The following is an 18,228-nucleotide window of genomic DNA, read 5'->3' as shown; positions in this document are numbered from 1 at the left end:
AGGAAACACGCTAGCGGCGCCCTGGCGAAGAGACCGCACCACTTCCGGTAGAGTTCAAAACAACAAGATAAAGGGTTCCGATGAAAGAGAAGTACGCTGGTGCTGGAAAATATACCCTTATTATTATTATTATTATTATTATTATTATTATTATTATTATTATTATTATTATTATTGTGTCGAGCTTTGCTTTCAAAATGTCTCACGAAAATGGCCGTTCACCATAACAAACATTTTTAACTATAACCTGACACACCGTGAGAGCTGTTACTGTTACTGTGACCCGAGGTAAAAAAAAAAAAAAAAAAAGAAGTGTATTTCAATTGTATTTATTTGTTCATTTTGTTTGTCATTTGTTGTATTTTTAGCGTAAATAAACCATATAGCTTTGGCTTAAAAAAATTGTTTGAATATGTTCACTGTAGTACACAGCAGCACTGTTTTAACGCGGAACAACAGTCAGGCTTGACTATGCAAAGGTTTCGTTGTAGTTGTTGTTTTTGCTGTTTTTTTTTTTAAAATTAAATTTCATTAAGGATGTAAATATTAACCCTGAAACTAAGTAAAATATACATGCTCATCCTCTTTGCAACAAAACCCTTTCTGCGTTTAGTCTGTCTCCTACAGCTATGTGGAAAAGATCATCTTGGTGTCCACTATAACAGACATTTATGAGCTATTATTTGAAGTCACAAACAATTAAACCGCCCTCAGACCTCACTACTCAATTCCTGATATGGTAATAAAAATATAATACTGCTGTAGAAATATTTAAACAATGTAAACAATATTTAGCTTTAATTTATTTGTATAGTTTAAAGATTAAATGTAAGCATGGAATTGCAGTAGTAATGTTCAAGAGTCGTAGCTTAATAATTCCACCTTTCTTTTTTGTTTCATAACTTTGCCTTGCTTTGTGTCAGCTTTACCTGGTTCGCATCATGGCCTCGCCGTTGTTTTACGTCATAAATTTACCTTGCTTTACGTCATAGTGTCACCTTATTTTACTTCATAACTTTACCTTTACCAAAGTGTCAATGTGCTTTGTCATAGCATCACCTTGCTTTTTGTCATAGCATCACCTGGTTTCATGTCATAGTTTCACCTTGCTTTATGTTTCTGATTATAAAAATAACGTTCGTTGAAAGAGGACTATTTTTATGTCTTTCAGCATGATCAGAAGTCTGTCGAAAGAAGTTCAATCACAGTTGCGCTCTGGAATTGCCATTTTCTCATTGCAGCAATGCGTGGAGGAGCTCCTACTGAACAGCATCGACTCAGGAGCAACATGTGTGGCTGTGAAGATAGACATAGAGGCCTGCAAAGTTCAGGTCATAGACAACGGCTCAGGCATGGACCGAGAGAACATGGAGAGGGTCGGGATCAGGTATTGCACGAGCAAATGCAGCTCCGTTGAGGATTTGGATAACCTTTGCTTTTATGGGTTCAGAGGAGAAGCGCTTGCCAGCATGGCCACCATGGCAACCATGGTAGAAATCACCTCTCGAACCAAGATGTCTGTGAAAACATTTGTTAAAAGGTTTCACGAAGGTAAGGTGTCTGATGTTTTCGAGGCAGAGACTACTCGCCCATCAGCCGGAACAACGGTGCTAATTTGTAACATCTTTCACAACATGCCAGTCAGGAGAAAAAGGATGGACTCTGTGCTGGAGGTTGAGCGTGTTCGTCAGAGAGTGGAGGCCATATCGCTGATGCATCCCTCTGTGTCATTTACTGTAAAAAGAGATTGTTCAGACACACTTCTGGTACAACTTCCGAAAGCCAGGAATACGTACTACAGGTTTGTTCAGATACATGGATTGAATAGAGCCCAAAAGCTCGGAGAGGTGAATTACACTTTCAGACAGTTTGAAATGAAGGGGCACGTCGGCAGAGAGGGACACTACAACAACAGCCTGCAGTTCCTCTTTGTGAACGGACGACTTCTTCTGAAAACACGTCTTCACAAACTACTCAACTGTCTTCTCAGGAGACTGAGTAGTGCCCAAACCAGCAATCCAAACATGTCCGCTGTCATCTCAAGCCCTAAACAAAAAGGCAGTGCTGATTTACATGGAGTTTACATCATTAATATCAAGTGTCCCTATTCAGACTATGACGTGTGCCTGGAGCCAGCGAAGAGTCTTCTAGAATTCAAAGACTGGGATAGCGTGCTCTTGTGCATCGAGGAAGGCATAAAAGTGTTCCTTACAAAGGAGAACTTGGTATCACAGTGTTCTGTGAGTGACATCCAAAACTTTAGGAACAAGGAAAGCAGTCCAGGAGGGAATGTAAATATTGAAGACACAGGAAGGTTACCAGTTCCTGAAAAAACAGACATTGGGCAAGATGAGGAGATGCCTGAACCAGTGCAATCAAATACAGGGTCTAAAACGAATTCAGATTCAGACCCTGAAAAAGAAGTTGCGAACAACGATGCCGTTGACGAGCCTTTGCAGAAAATGGTTGAAAATGATAATAAAACACAATACACTGATATGAATGACAATACCTCACCACTTTGTGTTAGCAACAATAAAATAACACATTGTGAAAATTCCAGGATTGCTGTCATTGACCATAAAGTGGCATATGACAGTTTGAGGAGATTCGCTGAACCAAATCTGAGCTGTGCACCAAAGAGAAAGTTGACCGACGGCTGCGACTACGGCACAAAGATCGCCAGGGTCACGCCGCATCGCAAATTAACACTGTCCTTTGAAACTGGATCTCTTGACAAATTCAAGAGGATGTTTGGAAAGGAGGTTGGAACGAAACCCCAAACAACGAACACACAAATCCCAGATGTATTATGTCCGACAGACTCTTTTGACAGTTCTGCTTTGAACGCGAGCATTAATTTCGTCTGTTCTGACAGTATGCCAGTAGATGATGTTGGAGTAGAACGCTCTTTGTTCACGGACCATTCTGTCTTCAAGACGTTTCAGTGTTCCTCAGCCAGCAAGAGGAACAGAATATCGTTAGCGACAAAGCTCTCTTGCAAGGTAGAACATGAAGATACAAAACATATGCTCAACAATGACACATCGGCTAACCCTGTAACACAAGATACAGACTCGATAGAGAAGTTTCCCAATTCTCTTTCAGTGACTGTGAACAATGGCACTTTTTCAAATCACAGCGTTATAGCTGAGGACTCCATAACGTCTGAGCTGCATGAGGATGACCGTTCAGATGAACCCACATTCACTGCTCCCAATGGACAGGAAATGTCAACAAGGACCTCTACCTCTACCACCGAAGATACTGAGCTCACACAAAATACGACTTCCCCAAAGCCCGATAACCCCCGAGGTCAAATAGTTGACACTGCATCGCAGCATGACCTACTGCCCTCCAAAACAGGAAATGAGGAGCAGACTGCAAACGAAAGTCGGGCCCATGAGAGTGATGGAACGAAGCCTGTATCAAGTGACTGGCTGACACATTACGATGATTCATTGGGAAAGTTGGTCTACATCAACCAAGTGACGGGACTCAGTAAATATGAGAATCCATCACTGAAGGAGACTCGAGTGCCCTGCTCAGCAAACCTCACCAACATGGCAGTCAGTGTTGTTTCAAAGACCGGTAGGAAGCACAACTACTTGAATACTGTAACATACGATCAATACACGAGCTGTCTTCTCTGTATTTTCTATTCTTTCGTGAATGCAGTAGAACGTAGTGATCCGACAAGCGAAACAAGTTCTGAATACGTTAGTCGTGTTTTTCTGCCTGTAGGATGTGAGTACAGATGCTACCCTTTTCAGACAGATATTGTACTGCCCTTTCTCCCCAAACCTAGAGCAGAGAGAGTCCGTAGCCCCAGCATAGAAAATGAAGGTAATGCATGACACAGGTCAGTGTAGGCATAAAACCAAAGCTTGTGTGGTTTCCACTGATTGAATTTTTCGTTTTCTCACACACCATGTTGAAGGTCCCAGTTCCCTATCGACTCTTTACTCAGAGTGGAATAACCCTGTGTTTGTACGACCACCTCAGGTAAGAACGTCCTGGCCTATTCAAGAATGTACTTGTTTCTGAAGTGTTTTTTTTTTCTTTTCTTTTTTCTCCAGTGTGTGTGAGGTGCATTATATATGTCATTAATCCTGGGGTCATGCTGGATATTGGATCATTTTCCTCAATAAATAAATGACCAAGTATAATATTTGTGTTTAATTGGGCTGTTTATCTACTTGTAGGACTTCTGTGAAAATCTGATGATGATACTTGTGTGAAAATCTGATAAACAGGCCATATATTTGCAGAAATATAGAAAATCCTATATAAATTCACAAACTTTCAAGCACCACTGTAATACAAAACCTAGCAAGCAGTATGTACATTTTCATACTGTTTAGATTATTCAGTGTTAATTTGTGTTTAACCATTTAGCTTTGGAAGCTACAGTCCCCTCTGAAAGTATTGGAACAGCAAGGCCAAGTCTATTTTTTTCACTATACATTGAAGACATTTGGGTTTGAGATCAAAAGGTGAATATGAGACGATAGATCAGAATTTAAGCTTTCATTTCCTGATATTTACGTCTAGATGTGTTAAACAACTTAAATGTGGCAGACCACTCAATTTTTAGGTGAGCAAAAGTATAGGCTTAAACAAATAGCCTTAAAGTAAATTATAGCTAATAACACTAAATATTTGGTTGCATATCTCTTGCTTGCAATAACTGCATCAAACCGCTGACCCTCTGATATCACCAAACAGTTGCATTTTTGTGCTACTTTAACAGGCTTGTACTGCAACTTCTTTCACTTGTTGTTTGGTTTAAGGCCTGGTGATTGACTTGGCCAGTCTAAAACCTTCCCCTTTTCCCCCTTTGTTGTATTGTGCCTTTTGGGTCATCGTCTTGCTGCATGATGAAGTTCGTCCCAATTCATTTGGATGCATTTCTCTTTAAACTGGAAGATAGATTGTTTCTGTAAACTTGTGAATTCATTCTGCTGCTACCATCATGAGTTACATCGTCAATAAAGATTAGTGAGCCTGTTCCAGAAGCAGCCATGCAAGCCCAAGCCATGACGCTACCTCCACCATGTTTCACCGATGAGCTTGTATGTTTTGGATCATGAGCAGATCCTTTCTTTCTCCACACTCTGGGTTTTCCATCGCTTGGATAGAGGTTTAGGCCTGTTCACATAAAGGATGATGGCTATAACGATAACTATATTAGTGTCCACATCAACACACGATATCGTTCTGTTTATTCTAAGCATGCGCTGAACTTATGTTATTTGCTGTTTTAAATGCTCAAGCTCTTTAAAGCAGGATGGATTCTGATTGGCTGTCTATTTGTTTATTGTTCATCAGGTGGGAAAAAATCGTTCTGAAAGTGATTCCAACAATATCGTTTCTCTGTGCCGTTGTCATTATACTTGTGGTGTGGACTCTGCTATTATTTATATTTAGAATGATTTTTAGAACTACATCTTTATCATTATAGTTATCATCCTTGGTGTGAACTGGCCTTTAATCTTGGTTCCAGAACTTTTGTGGCTCATCTCTGTATGTCTTTGCAAATTCCTGTTTTTCTATTCTTACTGTTCATGAGGGGTTTGCATCTTGTGGTATGGCCTCTATATTTCTGCTCTAGAAGTCTTCTTTGAATGGTGGATTGTGATACCTTCAGCCCTGCCCTGTGGAGGTTGTTGGTAATGTCACTAACTGTTGTTTTTCCTCACAGCTCTCACAATGTTTCTGTCATCCACTGCTGTTGTTTTCCTTGGCCGACCTGTTCAATGTCTGGTTGTTAGTACACCAGTGGTTTCTTTCTTTTTCAGGACACTTCCAATTGTTGTATTTACTATGCCCCATGTTTGTGCAATGCCTCTGATAGATTTTCCCTCCTTTCTCAGCTTCAAAATGGCTTGTTTTTCCTCCCAAAGACAGCTCTCTGATCTTCATGTCGGTTTATCCTTTTTATCAACAAGCGCAGTCTTCACAAGCGAAACCTATGGCTCAAACCAAGAGTTGACATTCAGAGCTATAAATTCTTTAAACAATCGATTTAACAGCACACCTGGGCGTCAAGAAACATGTATCAGGCACTTGTTCCAATATTTTTAATCACCTGGAAAAACAAGTGGGTTTGAACAAAAGGTGCCACGTTCTAAGTTGTTTAACACGTCTAGATGTTAATATGAGGAAATGAAAGCTGAAATTCTGATCTGTCGTTTCATGGTCATCTTTTGAGCGGCCTTGCTGTTCCAATACTTTTGGAGGGGACTGTATATCTAGTTACTACCATTTCTAATTGGAGCTTTAAAAAAACATGTGCACACCTCAAGTGCCAACAGTAGCAGTCGCAACACACCCTAAACTGACTTGTCAATTGCTACCGTAAACATAGTTACACTTCCATTTAAACAACCGAACTGACAGTTGTAAAGTCTCTGTTCTGATCTTGTGTAAGTTACATACTAATTACGAAGGAACACAGAATGTCCCCACTGGTATCTTTTTATATTATCAGATGTTATCTCAGTGTTTTGTGCTTTTAAAGGTTGCCGTGGATGTGACAAGCGGCCAAGCTGAAGGCCTTGCTGTGAAAATCCACAACATTCTCTTCCCTTATCGCTTCACTAAGGAAATGATTCACACGATGAAGGCAGGCATGACTTTTCATGACCCTTTTAAGGCCACATTTAGATGAAATGGATTGCTCCATATGCAGAACGCCTCCTCATGCTTCATACTGCTTGATGTTTTTGCCTCAGGTTATTCATCAAGTAGACAAGAAATTTCTTGCCTGTCTCATTAATGCTACAGACCAAAATACGGCAGCGTCTAGTGAAAATGAAGGCATGTTGTTATATATTTTTATTACGTCTTTTATTTTGTTTGAGTTATGACTTTGTAATCTTAACCTAAGTTGTATTTTATTTTGCTTTTTCAGGAAACCTTCTTGTACTGGTCGATCAACATGCAGCTCACGAAAGGGTTCGCTTGGAGGGGCTTGTGAGGGGTAAAACCCACAGCATAAAATAAACCACACATGCCTGCTCGTCATTCACGATGAAATAAATAAATAAATAAATGCATTCAGGCTCCTGTATGATGCGTATAGGTGTTCAGTCGCTGTAGATATCTAAAATAGATAACCAGCTGGGTTGAAGTTTGTATGTACAGTACGTCCTAAGAAATGCAGACATGTACGTGGTGCTTTCTGTCTGATTCAGAGTCTCATGAGGACGACCCGGACACACCAGGTAAAAAGAGACTGTGTGCATCGAGCGTAAGTCCTCCCCTGGAGATCCATATGACTGAGGAAGAGATAAGACTGCTGAGGTCAGTTGTTGAAAAAGTTAGACAGACTAAAACACTAAAGCGCCGCTGCATCGCTCTCTCTTTAGGTAGAGATGAACTGAGTGCTGAATCCGATTCTCAACTCGGCATCGTGAGTAATGTAGGAAACAGTTAACTAAAGTGAAAATAGACCGTGATGCTGAAAAAAAAAAAAAAACCCTCAGAATGTCATTGCACAAGAAATCTTTGTCATTGAAGGTCACAGGTTAATTATAAAGATTATATATCTAAGGCATTCCGAGTGGATTTTTCCTTTAAGTATAGCCTTGGATACAATTGAAATAAAAGCACTATGTTAAAAATGTAAACCAGAATTAAAATGAATAAAATACCATTTCCATTCTGCAGGTTGTATCAGCTTTACCTAAGAGACCAGGCTCTAGAAATAAGCTTCCCTCAGACAGAGCAGTCGTATGTGCTCGTGGAGCGACTCCCCGCGTGTTTCGTAGAGAAAGAGAACACAGAAAAGTGCCGTGGCAGACGCAGTGTGATCAAGTCTATCGCCGAGGTCAGAATAATGCTCTTAGAAAGCTTCCGCTGTATAGATAATGAAATGCTTAAATACGAATTAATTCTTTTCTTTTTTTTTCTTTCTTCACTCTGTGTCTGTTCAGGAATACTTACGAGAGCACATTGAGGTAAGTCTGAGGCTTGGACGGAATGCTACTCGCCTACTTTTTGTCTGTAATTAAGATTTTCGGCTTACAATCAACCCCAGAATTAATGGCACCCTTCATGAAATTGGGCACAGATGAGTAACACGTGAGTGATGTTTTAAGCGTAACCATTTTGGGTTGCTTTGTAGGTTTATTTTAACTCTACGTTTTCATAAGTAGTAAGTGTAAACTGAGTTCCAGAGTTTTTGGCCCAGTTGTGCTTCATCGTATTCATTGTGTAACTTTATTAATTGGTCATCCGCAGCAGAGTTTCTGGAGACTGGAGGACGCGTAAAAATAGTTCTATTAAGGATGACTGTTTGTATTTAACTTAAATATTCTTTAGGGATTCTTAAGCACGTACACATAATGGCTTACAGTTTGGGACACCTGACCATCACACCCATATGTGGTTCTTTTCAAAACGTTGCCACAAAGTTTAAAGCGCAGAATTGAATAGTACGTATTTGCATGCTGTTGCATTACAATTTCAATTCAAACCTGTTCCAGCATGACGATGCCCCTGAGCACAAAGCGAGCTCCATGAAGAAGTGGGAGAACTAGAGTGTCCTGTAACCTCGACCCCATTGAACACCTTGGGGATGAACTGGAACGCTGACTGCACCCCAGGCTTCCTCGCCCAACGTCAGTGCCTGACCTCACTAGTGCTCGTGTGGCTGAATGAGCACAAATCACCGTAGCCACGCTCCAAAATCTTGTAAGCTTTTCCAGAAGAGTGGAGATTATTATAACAACAAAAGGGGATTAAATCTGGAATGTGATGTTCAACAAGCACATATGGGTGTGATGGTCAGGTGTCCACATACTTTTGTCAGTATAGTGTATAAAAAGCTGCTGTCTTAAAGGGCCAATAAGTAGCTGATCCAATATTTCGAGAGTAAAATTTGAGTTGTTATGCAAAATGTTATTTATTACAATCTTAACCCATTTTCCTGAAGGATGCCCACAGTTTTGAAGTTTGCTGCACCTTATGTTGCTTTATAAATGACATCTGGAGTCACTGTTTAAGTTAAACAACTTCTTTAAAAGTTAAGAAGTTAAATGTATTTCATTTGATTCTCCTTTTTTCAGGCTCTGCAGTCAACAGGAAGAGTAAAAGGCACTTTGCCTCTAACAGTCCACAGTGTCCTTGCTTCACAGGCATGTCATGGTCAGTATCTTGAATGCAGCTTGCACTTTTCACAGTGTTAGGAAAAAGCAGAAACCAAAGAGACATGTGCCTTTTTATTATGACTTGTTCAACAGTTTTTTGTCATGTCATCACAACAGGAGCAATTAAGTTCAATGATGAGCTGAGTAAAGAGGAATGCTGCAGTCTGGTGGCATCTCTCTCGTCCTGTCAGCTTCCCTTCCAGTGTGCGCACGGACGGCCCTCCATTCTTCCTCTAGCTGACCTTCTCCACTTAGAGGATGAACAGGTGTTTCTCATGTCTTAGATATATCACTTTTCTTGGTGAAATGTACTAGTCTTTCTTTCTTTCTTTATTTAATGGTTCGTTGAATACACCAACCTGGTATAATCCAATGAAATTATTATTTCATACTGTAGGGGTGTTTCTCTAGTGAAGATTTGTTCATATGCAATGTATACTTTTTTTGTAAGGCTGATTTATTACTCATCCCTGTCTTACTCATCATATTTTATTCATCTGCAGGACCTCCCCAAACCAAATCTCAGGAAATTGAGAAGAATGTACAAGGCATGGCAACTTTATGGAAAGAATTAATTTGGGCAAAACATGAAATTTCAGAAAGGAAACCACATTCACGTTACAATTTTAAATTAAATTAAATTATTTTTTATAATATAAATTTGAGTCGGTTTCTTCATTTTTGGTGTGTGTGAGTGTGTGTGTGAGAGAGAGAGAGAGAGAGAGAGAGAGATAAACCATAATTACATGAAAAGAAGACATTTTCATATTTAAGGCAAGACAGTACAAGTAAGTATGGTAGTAAAAAAGAAAGATCATCCTTGCCAGTTGATTGCTGGTATTCTTACAGTTTTTGTATTGGAAAATTAAAAAAATATGTTTACTTATGAAAATAAGGCTTTGTATATATAAAGAAATTGGCATACCTAATGAATCTGAAATTAATTAAATTTATTTTATTGTGAAGATTCTTTGAGAACCTTTTTACAAAAATGTTTGTTCGAAAATAATTTAATAAATAAAATTAAATAAATAAAATACTTTAAATAAAGGACTTTTATTTATTTTTGTAAGATTGATCGGTGTAACAGCCAATCCAGAAAGAACATGTTATATCTTTTGTCCAATTACACGACTAAGGAAAAGGTTTAGATCCAATCCTTGTTAAGCATGGGCGGGTCTGCTGAGGAGAGTGGGCGGGACTTAACGGGACCGTGTGTGTGGCTTACTTAGCAAGCAGGCATTCAATTGGTGGGTTTGCTGTTGTAGGTAGCGGAGCTTCGAAGTCAGCGACTGTAGTGTTAAATATTGGTGAGTTTTTAATGTGATATGGTCCACGACTTTCTAACTTAATGTTTTAAGTTAGATATGATAACAATAATAGCTTATTTTATGAATACTGTATCGTTTTTTTTTTGCTTAGCGTTAGCTTGCTTGCTAACCTCAGTAGCTGTTCAAAGATGGCCGACCTGTATGTGACGTTCGGAAATCGGCGCGTCAGATGACATCCAAAAAAAATAAATAAATGCAGAATAAGCCTTGTTGTAACGCTTAAGTGTCTAAATTAAAATTTTATATATATATATGTATTTGAAAATGTTTAGCACTTTATTAGGTCTGAACTGTGTGAAAAGTAACTATGGTTTTCATCAGCATTAATATTCTATGTTGTTGGCGAGTTAGTTCATATGTTTAATAGTAGCACGCGCATCTAAAATGGAGCTGTATCTTTACTGCTCGCTTTTTTGTCATCCTCCTCCATCCCACAGAAACCCGGATGAACCGGATTCGGATCCACGTGCTGCCGTCCAGCAGGGGCCGAGCGTCGCAGGCCGCGCGCGCCCACGAGCCCCAGACGTGCGCGTTCACGCAGAGAGCGTGCTCTCAGTCTCGCATAGATGGCTGGGACTTCTGCATCAAGCACATCCTGGAAGACAAAAACGCACCTTACAGGCAGTGCAGCTATGTCTCCAGTAGGAACAGCAAGCGCTGTCCCAATGCTGCGCCAAAACCAGAAAAGAAGGACGGGTAAATGTTTGTCTCGAACACATTCATGCTGTTAGGGCTGTTAAAATTGTCTTTGGGTTCCAATTGACATCGTTTATAACTTGGCAAATAGTAGCTTATGATTTTTACCACCATAACAAAATTAGAAATGACTGGCCACTTGGTTATTCTTTAAGGACCCGGATCCCACACTGAGAACCGTGGCCCTATGAACACATTACCATTACATGCAAGAATGTTGGTGGATAATTACACCTGGTGCCTTTACATTATTATTAATCACGTGAAAGACTACAATAGACTACAATTGTAGTCACAATTGTGATTGAATTCATGTCTTTGTCTGCATTACATGTTGTTTTTTCCCCACTTCCTTTAGAGTTGCATTTTGTGCAGAACATGCACACAGGAATGCTTTGGCTCTGCAGGCACAGATGCGCAAGGCGTCCTCTGGACCGTCCCCTGAGGTCCTGCTGTCTCAGCTCAGTGGCTACAACAGGATGGAGTTGGGCACTCTCGGTCAAGATAGCCGCAGTGAAGCCAACCGCATTCTAGGCAGGCAGTTTTCCAGATTATTATTTATTTTTTTACTATTTACCATTTTTAAATCAGTTTTTGTTTATCAGTGCAGTTTTAAATGGGATTGATTGCACATGGATACCACAGAGGATACCATTCACGAACGTATAAGAAACCCTAATTACTTTTTACCATATTGCACTAGTGCTCTGGTAATACATCCTCTCATGTGTCTCACATTCTAAGACCTTTTCTTTTTTTTTGTTATAAGCTAATGTGTTTAGTTTTGCATTCACGTTACTGGTTATATATTTTCAACACACGACAGGCTTTAGGTATCCAATTGTAAATGAGTCTACAGCTAGGTGATTTTTCCATTAGGTTATAGACCTTTTTTCTCTGTTGTACACGGTCATACGTGAGAAAACCGTGGTTTGCGATCGGGATAGAAAATTCTGGACACAGTTAAAGCGTTCATGGACCCATGGTAATAAAGGTATAAACATTGGGTTTGAGGAATTAATTATGAGAATATCGAGGTGATGAATCTCTGAACTTCTGTGTATAGACGAAGAGAGCTGGAGTGAAGACGAGCAGGACCCGGTGGTGCTCGATCAGACGTGGAGAGGAGATCCTGACAGCGAAGCAGACAGCGTAGACAGCGACCATGAAGATCCTCTCAAGTGAGAAGCTTTGTTGTTTACGATGCATCTAGAATGTATATGAGTACATCTACAGGCAGTGCTTATACATATACAGGCTAATGCTCAGTTTGTTTCGTGTGTGTGTGTGTGTAGGCATGCTGGGGTGTACACTGCCGAAGAAGTTGCCCTGATCACGCGTGAAAAGCTCATCAGACTCCAGTCACTCTACATAGACCAGTTTAAGCGTCTGCAGCACTTGCTGAAGGAGAAAAAGAGACGCTACTTACATAACCGCAAGATCGAGCATGACACGATAGGTAACTTCAGAAATCCTGTATTTTCTTGAGCAGTGTAAATCGTTAGCTGTGGTGTGATGGTCGGGTGGCTGCACACTTTAGGAACTGTCGTGTGTGTGTGTGTGTATAACGTGACGGGTAAAGAGAACACCACAAGTCGTAATCAAAACGTTTGCCAACACTTTGTTTCCTTCAGTCTCTGTTAATATACTTCACTATCTAACTAGCTTAGCCTTTAATTAGGTTTCCAGGCAACCGAAAACGTGAGACTGGGCAGCACACTGGAGCTTTTACTTGCCTGGTGGGCTAGCTGAGAAGTTTATGACTTGTCCACCTCAGCTTCTTGGCGCACGCTTAATGAGTGTAACTGGCTGTCTGAGACAGGCACCAGTCTTTTAACAGGACCTGAGGGTCTGTCCATGAAAGAGAGGGAAAATCTGAGGAAGCTGAAGGCGTTACGTCGCTACCGGCGGCGCTACGGAGTGGAGGCTCTGCTACACAGGCAACTCCGGGAGCGCAGACTGGCTGTTACTGAGGGAGGAACCCCACAGGTATGTCGCCTCTGGTCTTAACCTGAACCCTTTTGTTTATTTTTTAGCAGGTTCAGGTCCACTTTTTCCGTGTGAGTTGTTATTACTATTTTACAGTACAATAGTACATGTTAACTGATGTTTAAAAAACATGAATAAGATTTTATAATATATTTATTTGTAATTCATTTATAATTATTCGGTCCATACAGGATTTCCTAGATATATTTATTTATAAAAAAAATTATGTGCGCTTTTTTTTGCGGAAAACTACTCGGATCGGTGAAATTGCAACGTGCACCGAATAGTTTTGCGCAGTCTTTCGCTGCGATGTTTGTTGGTAAAGGAGACCTTTTTGCCGCACTCATGTTTGATGCACGTGAATCGAAGAGGCTTGAATGCGTGCCGTGATGATCCCACGTGACGCATGTCGACCCAAATCTGTGGGAAATCTGCAGTCGTTCTGAAACATTGCGCGCTCCTCCGAATATCGAGGCGTTTGCTTGATTTTTGTGTTCAATCCTGGAGGGACTGTTTATCGTAATATCACTCATCATAAATATATGATGTGGTGGTGTGTGGTTTGTTTTTTAAATTATTTTTATTTATTTATTTATTTTACCAAACCACCTACCCTTACACTGGACGTATGAATTGCTTTCTGCTTCATCTTGTATTTTAGAAAACGAAAGAGATTCAATTTCAGCGTTTCCACTTTTGAACTTTATCTGGATCGGTGTAGAGGAATTAAATTAAGCTCAGTTGAGCAAATGGATTTTTCAGAGCGTTGAGCGAAGGCCAAGAGTTTTGCAGCTGTGGATTTTAAACAGCAGTTGAAATCAGTGTACTAACAAGCTTTCACAAACATTTTTGATGGGAAAATTTGATAAGGACTCTGCATACACTACCGGTCAAAAGTTTAGACATGCTCATTCTTTTTTATTATTATTATTATTATTATTATTATTATTATTATTATTATTCTAAAATGTGGAGAATAAATAATAATACAAATAAAGTCATCAAAACTGTGGAGTAACACAAATGGAACTATGGGAATTATGTTGTGATGAAAAATCCAAAACAAATCAAAATAATTTAGTATTTTATCATCTTCGAAGTAGACGCCCTTTTTGCCAAGAATTTCCAGAAATGTATTGGCATTTTCTCGATCGATTTCTTGAGGAATTTCCCTGAGATGATTCTTAAACAGTATTAAAGGAGTTCACACCTACGCTGGACTCTTATCGGCTGGTTTTCGGAATATTTCGCTCCGAGTCGTCCATTAAAAAAAAAAAGTGTGTGTGTATGTATGTATGTATGTATGTATGTGTGTGTGTGTGTGTGTGTGTGTGTGTGTGTGTATGTATGTATGTATGTATGTATGTATATATATATATATATATATATATATATATATATATATATATATATAATATAATATAATATAATATTATAATATATATATATATATATATATATATATATATATATATATATATATATATATATAATAGATAGATAGATAGATAGATAGATATAGTAAATAAAATGTTAGTTTCCCGTCAGCACGATTATATGTTTGTCTACAACACCGATTTCAAACATTTAATCACACACCTTCAGATCAAAAGCCTTTATCATGAGAAACATTTCAGTCGAGTGTCCACAAAATTTTGACCGGTAGTGTAATTCTAATAATAACATTTTATTTACAAACGTATGCTTTGTGGTATTTCTGCAGGCTCACTCGGTACGCCCCAGCCAGAGGTGCATTTCCTTTGTGGAGGGGACGCGATGTTCAAACCCCTGTCTGCCGATGACCCGGCACTGCGTGTCTCGTATCTTTCTCAGAGTCAAACATGCACACTTGTAATACGTCTGTGATTGTAACTCCTCCTCTTACAGGTCTTTGTGCCCTGAATCAAGGCCGACAGCTTGCTGTAGCTGTTGGTTTCAAACAGCGGCCAAAATCTAAATCTTCAGATGGTCTGTTGATCTTCCCAGACTTTGCAAAATGGGAAAAATCAGTTCAGTTGGAAGAGACATTTCAATTATTTAAAAAAAATATATAGTTCCACATTTGCTACATTCTGTATCTACTGTTTTCTTTTAGTTTTCTTTAACTATCCCAACAGATATTTACCAAGACAGTAGCCAGGTGTTGTTTAAGATGTGCCCAGGCCTAAAGGACGTGCCCTGTGACAGGCCGGTGCACATGGGTCAGTCAGAGGAGCCACGATGCCCGCTGCATCTCTCCCTGCCTCCCCCCATGTACCAGCCCGAGCAGGAGCCACTGGCACCGGAGCAGCTCTCTTTAGCACCAACAGACATGTACCTGAGTGCCGCCGAGCTTCAGCCCACAGAGAGCCTGCCACTCGAGTTCAGCGATGTACGATTAACTTCATTTGGAGTCGTTGGTCATCTAGGATGTCTGTTTAAATGACAGGAATACAGTTAAGAAAATTTGAAATAGTACTCTTAAAAAGTATGCCGCATTATGTTTCTTATACTGTATACATTCTAACGTATGATTGGACTTGTAAAATATATATACATAAAGAACAACTAAGAAGACTCGCTAAGGTTTTCCAATTCTGCCTTTCTGCTGCGTTTTGTTTACAGCAAGTTCAACTAGCTTGCAGCGTTGTTCATGTTTAGTGTGTAGAGTTAATCACCTCTCTCTCTCTCTCTCTCTCTCTCTATATATATATATATATATATATATATATATAATATAATATAATATAATATAATATAATATAATATAATATATTTTAACAAAACTTGACTATTGAAGTGTTAGGAGGCCTTGTTGTTGTTTTCCCATTATCTTAAAAGCACAAGTTTGTTGTGATTACTTTTCTTGAGCTAACAAATCATTTGGACATTGAAAAATGCTCCAATGGTAACATTGCGTAGATTTTTTATCAGTACTACAAAACAAGATGTGATCTCGGGGGGGCGGACCTAAATTCATTCTACGAAGTGTGATCCTGAGATAACTGGATAGAAAAATATTGTGCCTGACCCGACTGGGCTTTTGTAGAACCTTTCATTCTACCGCTTATTATTATTATTATTATTATTATTATTATTATCCCCCCCTTCTACTGCGCTAGTTAATGTGAGCTGAGAGACGATGGTGAGATATTTGCTCTGCTCTGCAGGATCTGGATGTGGTAGGTGATGAGGAGATGCAGTGCCCTCCGTCACCACTGCTCTTCGACACTGCCCTTGCACTGGAAGACCAGACCATCCGTGCCATTGCTGAGGCTCCTATGGACATTCTGACCTCAGGACAGGACCCCGAGCTCTCTGAGACGGACGACATGTCTGCAGCAGACCAGGTTAAATATTGATTTCGAGCAAGCACATGATGTTCACCATTCAGTCTGGGGGTTTTTCCAAATTGTAGAAATAGATATTTTTGGTACATCACAGTATCTGCTTGCATCTTTTTTATATTAGCTGTAGCAGCACCTAACCCTATTTGGTTAAAGAAGTAGCAAGAATATATCGTTTATATTGACTTAAGAGCATAACGTTGAACCTTTTCAGTGCTTTCTCAGTAAAATATGAAAGGAATAAAACTCTTCTGGACATGCTGTTATTTTTTAAAGAATTCAACAGTGGAGCGCAAAGTCTGGTTCCTATTACCCCCACAAAGTTGGATATTATTTAAAATATTGAATATTCATATAAAGTTGAATGTTCTTTTCCAATAACAGCACGTCTTGTCGGTTTATTTATTTATTTATTTATTTTTAATTCCTCTCATACTGTAGCTATTTGCTGACGAGTGAGTACATTTTATTAATGAAGGACAGGTCATACATTTGTACTTTTTTTGTAGTTACATTTAATGTTATGGATCATCCATGAAACAAGTTACAGTAGTTCCTCTTATCACTTATAAGTAATTCCAGCACCTTTTTTCCCCCCTCTCTCTCTGAATTAATAAGACAAAAAAAAAATATATACAACTCGAGAAACATAACGTTATGGCTTTACCTGATACAAAGCGCTGACTCCTTACAAAAAGCCTAGATAAACGTCTCCTTAGAAAAAAATGCCAACATGTGAACAATTATTTACAATGCAAGTCACTGCAGAAGTCATTACTAATGAAGCTATGACTTTAAGAATGAACGCATTAACATCTTAACTTTTTTTTTTTTTTTTTTTTTTGCAGTAGCTTGGAAAAGTGCAGTTTACGTGCTAAGGACATGCTTTGGAGATTTACAGCAGTATGAGTTTTAATAATACATTGCTCAATTCATTCCTTTCAAAGATGCTACACTGGTTCTGACCTTGAATGTCCAGGATCTATTAAAGGACACTATTTCTTTTTATTATTAATTATTTTTTTTGAAAAATTTTTTTTATATATACACCCCCCCCCCCCCCCAGGCTGTATCAGAGGTATCTGTAACAGCAGGAGATGAGGATGCCATACAGAATTCATCAAAGGACCCTGACACAATAACAACAGTCTCTACATCCTGAGCACCTTGTGCACTGATTTTCTCAGCTGTCTATAGACTTTTACAGAACCTTCTGCACCGGCGTCCGATCAAAAGCCATATTTAACAAAAGCCGACATGTTGTTTGAGGAAACGTTGCACCCTGTTTATAGAAAATGTTCTGAAGTATATTCCAAAAGTGCTAATACATTAATACTTGTAGCCCATATGAGTCTGTCACTTTCTTTGGAAATAAAACAGAAACTATGTCGTCCTGGTCTGGAATCTTGTGTGTGTGTGTGTGTGTGATTACTATTGCGTGTGAATGTTCAATGCGCGTCTTTTTTGTTTTTGTAAGGCTGCCTTTTTTTTTTGTGATCCTGCATCTGAAGCCAATAATTACTCATGACTTGATCACTTCAGACATAATAGTGTTGCAAATACTTTCCAGCCAGCACTGGAAGTGGCCACTAGAGGAGCAGAAACTCCTCAGCTTAGATGTAAAGCATTAAAATGGGGCCTGCTATTTAATATGGCACGGATAATCGAAATCAGACCTGGAATGTATAAATTACAACCTAGTTCGTTTAAGAAAAAAAAAAAAAAGGTATG

At 39.2% G+C, this 18,228-nt stretch overlaps 2 protein-coding genes and 1 non-coding gene across 9 annotated transcripts; all 3 read left to right on the top strand.

The window, feature by feature from the left end:
• Positions 1–23: 23 nt before the first annotated feature.
• mlh3 (mutL homolog 3 (E. coli)) lies at positions 24–9,815 on the top strand. Of its 4 annotated transcripts, none has more exons than XM_053644321.1 (13): positions 24–91; positions 1,172–3,591; positions 3,745–3,846; positions 3,941–4,005; positions 6,524–6,628; positions 6,738–6,822; positions 6,917–6,985; positions 7,200–7,308; positions 7,675–7,834; positions 7,941–7,964; positions 9,075–9,153; positions 9,273–9,421; positions 9,659–9,815. In XM_053644321.1, exons 1-13 carry the CDS (start codon positions 81–83, stop codon positions 9,728–9,730), a joined length of 3,450 nt encoding a protein of 1,149 aa, XP_053500296.1. In that variant the 5' UTR covers positions 24–80; the 3' UTR covers positions 9,731–9,815. The 4 variants fall into 4 exon arrangements, 3 of the variants coding, with proteins under 3 accessions (XP_053500296.1, XP_053500298.1, XP_053500297.1); XM_053644322.1 differs by having other exon boundaries at positions 74–288; XR_008388015.1 differs by lacking the exons at positions 9,273–9,421; positions 9,659–9,815 and adding an exon at positions 8,493–8,700.
• A 528-nt stretch (positions 9,816–10,343) lies between these two features.
• kansl2 (KAT8 regulatory NSL complex subunit 2) lies at positions 10,344–17,894 on the top strand. Of its 4 annotated transcripts, none has more exons than XM_053644402.1 (11): positions 10,344–10,465; positions 10,924–11,182; positions 11,541–11,716; positions 12,249–12,363; positions 12,478–12,641; positions 13,005–13,171; positions 14,895–14,991; positions 15,289–15,542; positions 16,321–16,500; positions 17,349–17,400; positions 17,564–17,894. In XM_053644402.1, exons 2-10 carry the CDS (start codon positions 10,932–10,934, stop codon positions 17,373–17,375), a joined length of 1,431 nt encoding a protein of 476 aa, XP_053500377.1. In that variant the 5' UTR covers positions 10,344–10,465; positions 10,924–10,931; the 3' UTR covers positions 17,376–17,400; positions 17,564–17,894. The 4 variants fall into 4 exon arrangements, 3 of the variants coding, with proteins under 3 accessions (XP_053500377.1, XP_053500379.1, XP_053500378.1); XR_008388024.1 differs by having other exon boundaries at positions 10,347–10,465; positions 17,346–17,400; XM_053644403.1 differs by lacking the exon at positions 17,564–17,894 and having other exon boundaries at positions 10,348–10,465; positions 17,346–17,555.
• On the top strand, positions 15,064–15,201 carry LOC128619946 (small nucleolar RNA SNORA2/SNORA34 family). The gene has a single exon (XR_008388044.1). It is a non-coding gene; the product is annotated as a small nucleolar RNA SNORA2/SNORA34 family (small nucleolar RNA).
• Positions 17,895–18,228: the final 334 nt, after the last annotated feature.

Source organism: Ictalurus furcatus, chromosome 15 (genome assembly GCF_023375685.1).
Source record: "Ictalurus furcatus strain D&B chromosome 15, Billie_1.0, whole genome shotgun sequence".
NCBI lineage: Eukaryota > Metazoa > Chordata > Actinopteri > Siluriformes > Ictaluridae > Ictalurus > Ictalurus furcatus.
This window is presented reverse-complemented; position numbering and strand designations above follow the sequence as displayed.

Coding starts and splice junctions, on each gene's coding strand:
- mlh3 (XM_053644321.1), top strand. Junction 7,309..7,674: donor GAAGAGATAAGACTGCTGAG/GTCAGTTGTTGA, acceptor TCCATTCTGCAG/GTTGTATCAGCTTTACCTAA. Junction 7,835..7,940: donor TGATCAAGTCTATCGCCGAG/GTCAGAATAATG, acceptor GTGTCTGTTCAG/GAATACTTACGAGAGCACAT.
- kansl2 (XM_053644402.1), top strand. CDS start 10,932: ATGAACCGGATTCGGATCCACGTGCTGCCGTCCAGCAGGGGCCGAGCG. Junction 12,642..13,004: donor GATCGAGCATGACACGATAG/GTAACTTCAGAA, acceptor TGTCTGAGACAG/GCACCAGTCTTTTAACAGGA. Junction 13,172..14,894: donor CTGAGGGAGGAACCCCACAG/GTATGTCGCCTC, acceptor GTATTTCTGCAG/GCTCACTCGGTACGCCCCAG.